At 36.8% G+C, this 11089-nt stretch overlaps 1 protein-coding gene across 12 annotated transcripts in view; it reads right to left on the minus strand.

Moving 5' to 3' along the window:
- WNK2 (WNK lysine deficient protein kinase 2) overlaps positions 1–11089 on the minus strand; it is a 231050-nt gene that overhangs the window by 105547 nt on the left and 114414 nt on the right. For all 12 annotated transcript variants that reach the window (XM_027836981.1, XM_027836983.1, XM_027836982.1 and 9 more), the window contains exons 6-7: positions 916–1004; positions 130–349 (exon numbers count right to left, since the gene is read on the minus strand). In XM_027836981.1, coding sequence (XP_027692782.1) covers positions 130–349; positions 916–1004 — 309 coding nt within the window. The remainder of the gene's footprint in view (positions 1–129; positions 350–915; positions 1005–11089) is intronic.

Consider the following 11089-nt stretch of genomic DNA (forward strand, 5'->3'; position numbering starts at 1 on the left):
ATTCTCTGTGTTCATTAGGTGCCTGTAACATTTAAATATATGATTAGATTTTCTTTCCTTTTGTTCTTTGAGAATTATTGACTACTTCTACATTTACTGGGGAAGAAGATAAAAAAAGTTCATTTTTACCATTTCTTGTGCAACATCATCAGGAGTTTCCTTCTCCAAATCAAAAGTAAACTCAATTGCTCCATTATCTTTGGGTTTTCCTTTCAGTTTCTTAGGATCTTCAACCCAAAGCCTTAAGGCAATAGAGGATTTCCTACCATGGTCTTCTTCTGCAAGCTCCACTCTTACCCCAGTGTCTTCCGCGAAAAAGGCATGGCCCAATAAATCTTTAATTTCATATCTGGAGAAGTACAAAAGCAAACAATCAAAAAAGACAATATAAGATAATCGATAATCTTCCCAAAATTTTATGAAATGTGCTCTTCATTTTAATTGTCTTGGAGCAGGCCACAGTGCTGAACAACTTATCCTAAAGAATTTCCTTATGAATATTTGCAAGATTTTTGGCTGACTACTTCCTCCCAACCTGCCCCCTCCATCTTACTTCAAAGGAGAGGATACTTGTTGACACTGAGTACCTAACTATGTATCATAAAAAACTTCTATCCCTTGTGTATTTTATGCCTCATTAAATAAGGCAAATATGCTACTCAACTGGACTGACTTAGGACTTTAATAACAGTATATGCCAGTTAGTCCCCCCACAACAATTTTATTAGTTCTACTATGCCAAACTGGCTAAAACATAAAATATTTTAGGCATCCCTCTCTTTCTTTAAGTCTTAGCCAATTCTTTTTTCTTTCAAAATTCTGTATTTCTGTTCCCAGAAATGATCCGACTTTCTCTCAATCATTTCAATTTGAGAAACAATACAAATAGTCAATTACGTTTCACTGAAAACTAACCTTTCTTCTTTGTTTTTGCAGATGCATTCCCCAATAATCTCCTTAATTTCAGGATCATGTACTTTTTCAAAGCTTGCTGGTTTGATACCCTGCAAAGGTAGGAAAAATACACCAAAGCTTCATTTTAAAAATTGAGAAAACATTAATTTATAGAGATAGTGCTGTGACAATAAAACTATCAATGAGTTACTTTGCAGGACTAGATAAAATAATAAAAAATTATTTGATAAGAATCTCAAGGGAAACAATGAAAAAAAATCAAGCAATTATGGAGGGGGCATAGCATCACCAGCTCTATTTTCATATAGCAGGAATAAACAAAATTGTTTACTATTTGTTTAGAAATAGAAAGACTACCATAACATACTACCTAAGTAAGACCCAGAAGCAAGTGAATACAATAGTTCAGTAAACATTATTCAGTATGAACTGCTGGGAAAGCAGTAAAGTATTTTGAAAGAAATTAGTTTTAGATCATCACATTACACCATATATCACAAAATGAGCTCCAACTAGATACATAACCAAAATACAAAAGGTTATATGTTAGAAAAATTAAATAATCAAGGGATACAAAGAGATTACCAAAAAAAACAAAAGTTTTGCTAACTATCAATCATGCGGGAAATAGGATTCCAATCACTAATAAGAGAAATGTACATTTAAACAACTCTAAGTATTCAACAAATCAGTGAAGATGACAAAAGAAAAGAAATAGTTAATAGATTATTAGTAAATAGAAAGGGCTTGTAGAAACATGGGCACACCAATACACTTTTTTATGGCAAAGTTGTGAATTAGTCCAAACATCCTGAAAAATAATTTGGAATTATGTGAAAAAAATTACTAAACTGTTAACAATTTCATCCCTGAGCACAGAAATCAAAAAGATCAAAGTTAGAGAGGGTTCCATATATGCCAAAATATTTATAATAACCCCTTTTCTGATAGAAAAGAACTAGGGGAAAAGTCATTGCCCATCAACTGGCACATTCCAGAATAAAGTGTAGTACTTGAACATGACATACTATTACTGTGCCATTAGAAATAATAAATATAGGGAATTCAAAAATTCTTGGGAAAATATGTATTAATTGATTCATACCAAAGTAAGCAGAACCAAGTGAAGAATATATGTGATGACTACAATGATGCAAACTAAAACAATATTGAATGGTAGCTCAACTTGTTTCCTGCACTGACCAACCTTGGACAAGAACAGATAATGATGAAAAGGTACACTTCCCCTTTGCATAGAGGTTGAGGAAGATGAGTGCTCAACGTTGTATTGCATCCTTGTCAGGTGCTATGTTAACTGGTTTTACTTAGCTGTTTTTCTTTGCTGCAAGGGAGAGTAGGGTGGGTAAATGAGGAAATGACTAGGGTATAAAAAATAAATGGCATCAATACAGTTTTAAATAGAATTTAATTTAAAGATGGAATTGTCACCTCTAGTCCATTATCATCTCTCATTTCTCCAACATAAAAATGTATTTAAAATTTGAGTTCCTTGAGGAAAGGGACCCTGTTTTTGCATTTCTTCATACCCTCCCCCACTACTTGGCACAGTGCCAGATAGAGTTAGCACTTAATGAATGCTTGTGATTGGTTATTTTTTAAATAGGATGCAAGTCAAGTTTGATTTCTTGTTGGTGCTTTAAAATAAATTTGTGGGAGTCACTGCAATTAACTTGGTAAGTCTACCCTTTTACTTCTATCACATGGGAGTTTCATTTTCTTCAATGTTGTGGTGCAGAAGCCCAAATTTGACTAGAGCCATTTCTGAAAGCTATCCTATTGTAATTTTAAAGCTCTGAAATGAGAGCTGATTCAATCTGATGCGTATCTTTCATGCCAGGTGCAGGTTACCTGCTTTCACATGTTTTATCATCATCATACTAGCAACAAGAAGCAACAATGTCATCGTTTACCCTTTTGAATTTGAGACCACATATTATACCTGAAATGTAGGATGTAATGTTTGGATTTCCGTTAATAAAAACTTAGTTAACTCTGACAGCCAAATAAAGTTTGTTTATATAAAACAGAATATAGTCAATAAAGTAACTTGGGCTTCTTGGTCTGTCACTGGTAGGAAGCAAGTAATGTGACCAGGCTTATTTTTTCTTTCTAAAAACACACCCTCAAATAAACCTTTTTTTTTTAAGCCCCTTCTCCTCTCTTTTCTGCCATCATTACTGCAGAAACAGAATCCACTGAAATCTTTACAGTGAATGAAGCCAATCTTCAAAAGCAAGCCCAGCTAAAAAAAGAGTTCTACAAATGTTTCTCTATCCTAGGTAGATTTAATGATAGACATTTGCCAGGTATATCTGTTTCTGATTTTGCTCTAGAGACAATTTGTAGAACAAAAACCCACCTGTGCAAGCTGGTGCTTAGAGGCAGCAAACTTAATGGTGTTTATTAACTTACTGGGAAAAGCCTGAAATGTTCTTGGAACGGAAGCAGCACAGTACAAGGGGAAAAGCATTGACTCAGGAGTCAGGGGATCTGGATGAAAAACCATTTCTGATGCTCACTACCTGAGCAACCTCAGGCAAGTCACTTAGCCCCTCAGGTAGATTTCAATTTTTCTTATTTGTGAAATGAGGGGGTTAGACCACATAGCCCCTGTTATCCCAGCTCCAGCTCCAGTCAATCTATCAAAAAGCATTTGTTAACTGCTTACTGTGTGCAGGGGGCACTGTTCTGAATATTGCCAATACAAGGAAAGGCAAAAACACTCTCCTTGCCCTTTAGGAATTTCTCAATCTGTGATCCTGTGATGCTGAAGTAAAAATCAGAAACATTAGAAATCAGAAACATCAACAACCTCAGAAATGCAACTCATTTGTATGCATTTGTACTGTATTCTCTGGTGCCTCAAGGTGAAGTTCAAACGGTTTGCCAACTATTGGTTGCAGGGGTTCTGGCCTGAAAGGCATTCATGCTTACTGCTTCTTTGCAAAGTTGTCATTTTTCTAACTTTCCAATTCTATTCAAAACTGATGAACTGTTTACCATATGGAGGGTACTGAGGACACAAAAAGAGGAACCACAGGGTCACCACCCCAAGGAGCAGGTGGGATTGGGGAGAGAACACAGGCATCATGAAGTAGATAAAAGGTTAACTAGAGAAGAAAACAAACTCTAAAAATGGGGTGATTGGGGAAAGCTTCAGGGAGAAAGTAGGACATGAACTGAGTCACGAAGCATGAAAAATACTGGAGATGAGATAGATGGAATGCACTGCATGTATGGAAAACCTATGAGAATGCATGGAAGTAGGCAGAGGAATGTCTAATTAGGGAAAATCTAGTATTCCAATTTGAGCAATCTGAGAGTACATGATGGATAGTAATAAAACAGGGGGATTGGAGAGATAGGAAGGCTTTATATGCCAGGTTGAGGAATTTGCTTTTTATCTTAGAGGCAAGAAGTAACAATGGATGTGTGAGCAAGGGAGTAATGTTCAGACTTGTCTCTTTAGGAAAATTACTTAGCATCTGTAGGAAGGATAGTTTAGTAAAGAGAGAATAGAACTAGGGACAAGTAGGCAAGAGGTAATGAAAACTTTCAACTAGAGTGGTAGCCACATGGGTAGAAGGAGACAAAAGTGAAAGATATTGTGGAGGTAGAATCAATAAGATTTGGCAACAGACTGGGTGTGTGTGTGTGTGTGTGTGTGTGTGTGTGTGTGCGTGTGTGTTAGTGGCAGGTGAAAAAATGGAATAGTAAAAAATGATAATGAGGTTTTCAGGCCCAGGGTTGGTAATACCCTCAACAGAAAGAAGAAAACTTGGAGGACAGATGGATTTAGAAGGAAAGATCATGAATTTTATTTTGAATGTGTTGCATTTGAGATGCTAATAGGTCATCCATTGGGATGACCATAAACTTAGTTAGAAAGGAACTTAGAGATTATCCAGCCCGTTTCACTCATGTTACAGCTGAGGATCTGAGAGATAAATGATGTGGGACTAGAATTCAGGAAAAAGAGTAGGGTTGTTTAAGCAGATTTAGGAGTTATCTGTATAGAGATGATAATCAAACTCTTCTAAGCAAATTAAATCATTAAGGGAGAAGAGAACAGAGATTAAAGAGAGAGCTCAGAACAGATCTATGAGGATTCCTATGCTATGGGTGCAAGAGATGGCTGATGCACCAGCAAATACTGAAAACGTACGGTGAGACAGGTAGGAAGAGATACAGAAGAGAGCAACATTCCAGAAGATATATATATATATATATCCAGGAGGAGTGAGTGACGAAACACAAAGAACTAGAGAGGGATCAAGTAAGATGAGGATGGTGAGAAGGAAACAGAAAAATTATCTTCCCACAGAACACCTCCTTGAGAAGAATATTTTCTCTTCTCTGGGTCAAAAATGTCTCCAACCTTTTTGTCTTACAAACGATCTCCGAAGTCAGAAAAATTAGTTCTTTCTGCTGAAAGATCTCTTTGTTTTGGTGAAAATTTGTTTTTCTGTGCTCTGGAGGAGGGGTGTACACAAAAACAAATGACAAAAATTTATAACGGGTGGAAATACATTCTAAAAAGCTGTTCCTTCACAAAACTGTCCATCCCTTTAGACACTGTTCTCAGAGATTAGGAGGAGCTGGAAGAAACTTTAGAGGTAACTGAATCCAACCCTTTCATCTTAAAGATGAAGAAACTAAAGCCAGAATTGATTCATAGTATGGTGACAACTGACCAGCTGGTTTATAGGTAAAACTGTTCTATAAATAGATGATTGTCCTCATCCTTGTCATCTTTGAGCAGTATTAGGTGACAACTTTATGGGAACAATAAAATAGCAACTTATTTGAGAAACACCTTGTCTATTTATGCCTAAAAAAATGAAAAATTTAAGCTACTGGCCTTCATGAAAAGAGGAAGACATTTTCACCCCCAAATCAAATACTTTTCAGGGACATATCTAGATCATTGCTTTCCTTCTGTAAGTCAGATCGTCAATGTAACATAGTGTTCCTACCCTTTAAAGTCCTTTAGATGGCAATGGGAATTACTCTTTCTGGAGAAATCTTACAGAAAGCAAATTCCTGAGGAATTAATCATAATGACATCACCTAGTGTTAACACTGAGGACAGATATCTCTCTAGGCAATACCAAACTAGTCTCAAAATCTTTCAGAGGTAAAAGGGACAGTAAAGAAGAAATATAATTTTGCAAATCCTTTTTTTTCCCCTCCCAAAACCATATCAAGTAAAAAAGAAATCACCATAGAAGAGAAACAACCATGCTAGTGGAATATCCCAAGAACAATAAGTGACAGAGGACTCTAAGGCTAGCTCTAAGGCATATGCCCAAGTCTGAATTTGGCTTGTTTCCCCTTTAACTAAGGGGGACTAAATAAATATTACAACATTCCCACTAGTTTAGCACTCCTACTTCCTGTGCCTCTGTTTCCACTTTCGTAAAATGAGGGTGCTGAGTATGGTGGCACATATATGTAATCCCAGCCATAGGAGAGTTTGAAGCTGGTGAATCTTTTGAGCTTGGGAATTCTAAGTTGTAAGCTCTGCTAAGTGTCTAACACTAATATGGTGAGCCCCCAAGAGCCTAAAACTGCATAAAGAGGGTTGAGTTGGTACAGTTCAGAAAAAAATGAAGTCAAATCTCTCCTGTGGCTCAGTAATGGAAATTTAGCCCATGTATTCCATCCTGGGTGAGGCAGGGCAAACTAGTCATCCATACATATATACATACACATGAAGCACACATGGCCACATGAATAGAGGCAGTTAGGTGGCACAGTGGATAGAACACTGGGCCTACAGTCAGAAAACTCAAGTTCAAATCCAGCCTCAGACATTTCCTAGCTGTGGGACTCTGGCCAAGTCATTTAACTTGTCTGCTTCAGTTTTGCAGACTGTAAAATGGAGATAATAATAACACCTACTGCCCAGGGTTTTTGTGAGGATCAAATGAGATAATATTTGTAAAGTGTTTAAAATAGTGCCTGACACACAGTAGGTGTTATATAAATGCTAGCTATTATTAATTATTATTAATAAATTGGCAGATAAAGGGATAGGTAGATAAAAAAATAAGGGTGGTTGAAATGGACCTCTAAGAGCCCTTTTCACTAGCATTCTAAAAACAGAATTCTGTGAAACTGATCCAAGTCCAAAGATGGCAGCATTTTTGCCAGGTACCCGTAGATCAGAAGTTGGCCTATTTGAATGGTGGTCCCTCATCTAATATGTTACCAGTTGAAGGTATGAGTCCTGTGGTGGGTCCATAGGGCCCCAGGAAAACGAAAAGAGGAAAAAGTGGGAAACGTGATTTAAGGTTCTAGGATAGCAATATTTTTATTTAAAAAAAAAAACTACCACAAAGTATGAGGCATTAAGGATTTAAAGGATATTGGAATACTAACCCTATCAGATTAAACAACACTGCCCTTTTCTTGACTTCTTGTATAAGCTCAATAAATAGCATTTGCAACAGTTCTCGCAAGTGGCATATGATAATCCAATATCCATCATGCCTCTGGAATCAGCTGTTCTGTTGATCTTGGGGTTAAAAATAGTAGCTGCTGGCTTCTAATTATGCACTTTCTCCTGTTGCCCTGAGTTTATTTATCACTTGAATAAAAGAAATGCACTTTAAATAGGTTTCATCAAAGCAGAGTCATCTTTCATACTGTCTCACACAAAGGTGCATGCATCTCTCCAAACAGGTGTCTTTCTATAAGGCCATCTATCCCACAGCGTTACCAAGCAATACACACAATTCACACACCACAAATCTCTCATCAACCCTCCCAAAGACATTAGAAAGTAGAGCTGTTTCAGTTTGTCCTATATTACATCTTTTCCCTGAAGAATACCAAACATCATATTTTTTATTTTTTCCAACTACACACAAAATAAGATGGGGGTGGAGGGTGGGCAGGGGGAAGAAGGAGAGACCTGACACTTTTCCAAAAAATCAAGTTTATCCCTAACAATTCCAAACTCAATCATAAAAAAGTAACTTGCCTCTTTTTATTAAATCACTTTAAACCCTTTCTGATAAAACCAAATGCCACATACAGAATCAATGATGTAGGTACTACACAATCTCATAATTCTAAACATTTTTTTCCCTACATCATAACTAAAGCAATTGTATTTCAAATAAATCCTCACATAAGGTACCCAGAAGTAGTAAATTATCGAATTAATCTGCATTTGACTTGTGTAAAACTCAGCACTGAGAAGACAATAGTGTACATGTTGCTAATCAAGTAGCCTACTAGGATTAAGCACCTACTATGTGCCAGGCATTTTGCTAATTGTAGGGGATATAAAGAAAGGGGAAAAAAAAGGTAAAAAAGTATGCCTTGTTTTCAAGGAGCTCAGTCTAATGGCAGAGACAACATGCAAACAACTATGTACATACAAGAGATAGGAAAAATTGGTGGTAGTCTCAAAAAGAAGGCACTAAGTTTAAGAAGGATTAGGAAGGACGTAGAAGGAAGATAGAAGGAAGGAGGTCAGCTGAAATTTGAAAGCAGACAGGGAAGTTGAACAGTGAAGTGAATTCCAGGCATGAAGGGCAAAACTGTGAAAAAGCTCAGTCTGGAATTGTGCTGTCATGTGTGACACCAAAAACTCATTTGTTGCCCTTTGATTTACTGGCCAGCCCTAGCCCATCCTATGCTTCAGCACTCCCAACACTTCCTTACAGAATCAGATCACACTTTTTTATTTGTCTTCTGTTACCTGTCATTGCTTCTATTTTCAGTACAAATCTTTTAGAAATTTCCCACAATCTCCTTAGATAACTCCATCATCAAGTCCACTGCTAACAGGAGACAACAAGGATGACACCTCTGGCACCTAGAACAATTCCACACCCACAGTGGACACTCAAAAATGTTTCTTGAATTGCATGAGAGAAAAAAACAGGGAAGGGAAATGAGAGAACAGTTTTACTCATACTAAAGATGAACATAGACAAAATCCAAAGGACCAAAGTCCTATATGACATGTACTACCTATTTGCAAGGTGTTTAAAAATTATTTATTAGTTACCATATGTAGCTATGCACTTGTTATTATTAAAGTCTCATTAATCAATCAGTACTATATAACTTTTTTTTTCTTACATATGTTTGAAGATGAACTCTTTGCACTATTCATCTGAATGATTAAGAATTAAACAGACTTCTCTTTAAAATGCCTTGGATACACTCAATCTGCTATTTTATCAAGGTACGGGTAGATCTTTCTAACTACTGTCTGTGGCCCACATGAAATGAATTCAATTCAATGGGACATTTATAAAGTCTCTACCTTTTGCAGGGCACAGTGCTAGGAACCAACAATACAAGGACAAAAGCGAAATAGTATTGTCCTCAAGGAACTTAGATGGAGGAGGAAGGGAGAAGAGAGGAGAGCATCAATTCCATAGTTAAGTATAATACACAACAAAGTGTGATCAGGTTAAAGAAGATGAGCAAAGTGTTCTATGGTTATTTAAGAAAGGGAAAACCTATCAGCTAGGAGGATCAGAAATGACTACCCAGGATAGGGAGCACCTAAGCTAAGCTAAACTGAGCCTTGAAAGAAGAGAAGGATTCTTAAAAGCAAAGACAAGAAAGGTATTAGCAATTTGGGGAGCAGCATGGAGTACAGTTTCTGTGGAACATAAAATGTAAGAAAGAGTAATATGAGGTAAGACTGGAAAGGTAGGCTGGAGACAAATTGTGGATGACCTTACCTAAAGAGTTTGTATTTTATTGTAGAGACAATTGGGAGACACCAAGTTTTGAGCAACAGATAACTTGGTCTAGTGTGATAGCAGGATCGTAGATTTAGAGATCTAAGGAAATGCTCAACAAGGTCATTTTATCCAACCTTTTAAGTTAAAGTAAACTGAGACCAAGAGAGGCTAAGTGGGTTACTAAGGTCACAGCAGTAGTAAATATAAGAGCTAGAATTTGAACCCAAGTATTTAGCACTCTTTGTATCACTGTTTTGGCAGCTGTAAAGAGGATGGATTGAAAAGGGGAGAGACCATCAGCAGAGACCAGTTTAGAACGCTGTTTGTTATACCATACTTTGGTAGACTGAATGAGCAAAGAAAAAAGCAGATGCAAAAGATGTTTCCAAGGTAGTCATAACAGGATCTAAAAACTCGTTAGTTATGGAAAGGTGGAGCAGAAAAAGGAAGAGGAGGAATAAAGATAGGAGGTTTTGAACCTAGGTGTCTAAGAAGACAGTGGGACCACCAAGAGAAAAAAAAACAACAGGTGCCTACCATAGGCAAAGCAGTGTCTAAGGGGAAAAATGAATATGACATAGCTCCTATCCTAAGAAGTTCTTACAGTCTTGCAGGACAAATACAATATCTGCAAGGGAATGTTTCATAAAAGAAGCATTTTTTGTGCAGGACATGGGTCCCAAGGATTTTTAATGTAAAAACCATACTAGTAGATTTTACAGTTCCTAGTTTTGAACTTGCTTCTGGACTCTCTCTGAGAGCCAAATCTGTAGACAATCCATAGATAACAGACACCCCTTGGTTCTTTGGCAGTTTTTCATTAACCTAAGATAAAATATTGTATGCATGGATTTAACTATTCTTGGTGACCCCTAACTTCACTCTAATGAATGCAGAGGACCTTCTATAAATCCATAAATGAGATTTTCATCTTAGTTCAGAAGTTATATTTATCTTAGAAGGCCAAAGGTTTTCCCTAGGCACAGATTAAAATATTAATGCCTTGTTTTAAGATGAAGACAATGACACTTAAGCAGTCTTGGTCTTTTCTTAATTTACGAGGAAGTGAAAGAACAAGACATTTATTTGGGTGATCATGTCCTCACACTGTTGACCTCTTCTGAATTTATGGTTTCTCAATAAAAAAAATCAGACTATAATTCACTGTTTAAAAAAAAATTCTTAAAAGTCAATCTACATATTCAGAGCAGTGCAGAAATTGAAATTAATTGAAAATATAGAGACATGATGCAATATTTATTATCCTGGCAAAGGCACTTACTACCACCTACCTAGACTATTGCAAAGGCCTCCTAAGCAGCTCTTTCTGCCTCTATGCCTTCCTGGCTCCAAAATATCTTATCCGTATTAGTCAACACACGTCTTACACACACACACACACACACACACACACACACACACACACACACACACAC

This window comes from Vombatus ursinus, unplaced genomic scaffold (assembly GCF_900497805.2).
Source record: "Vombatus ursinus unplaced genomic scaffold, bare-nosed wombat genome assembly UNPS02014820.1, whole genome shotgun sequence".
NCBI lineage: Eukaryota > Metazoa > Chordata > Mammalia > Diprotodontia > Vombatidae > Vombatus > Vombatus ursinus.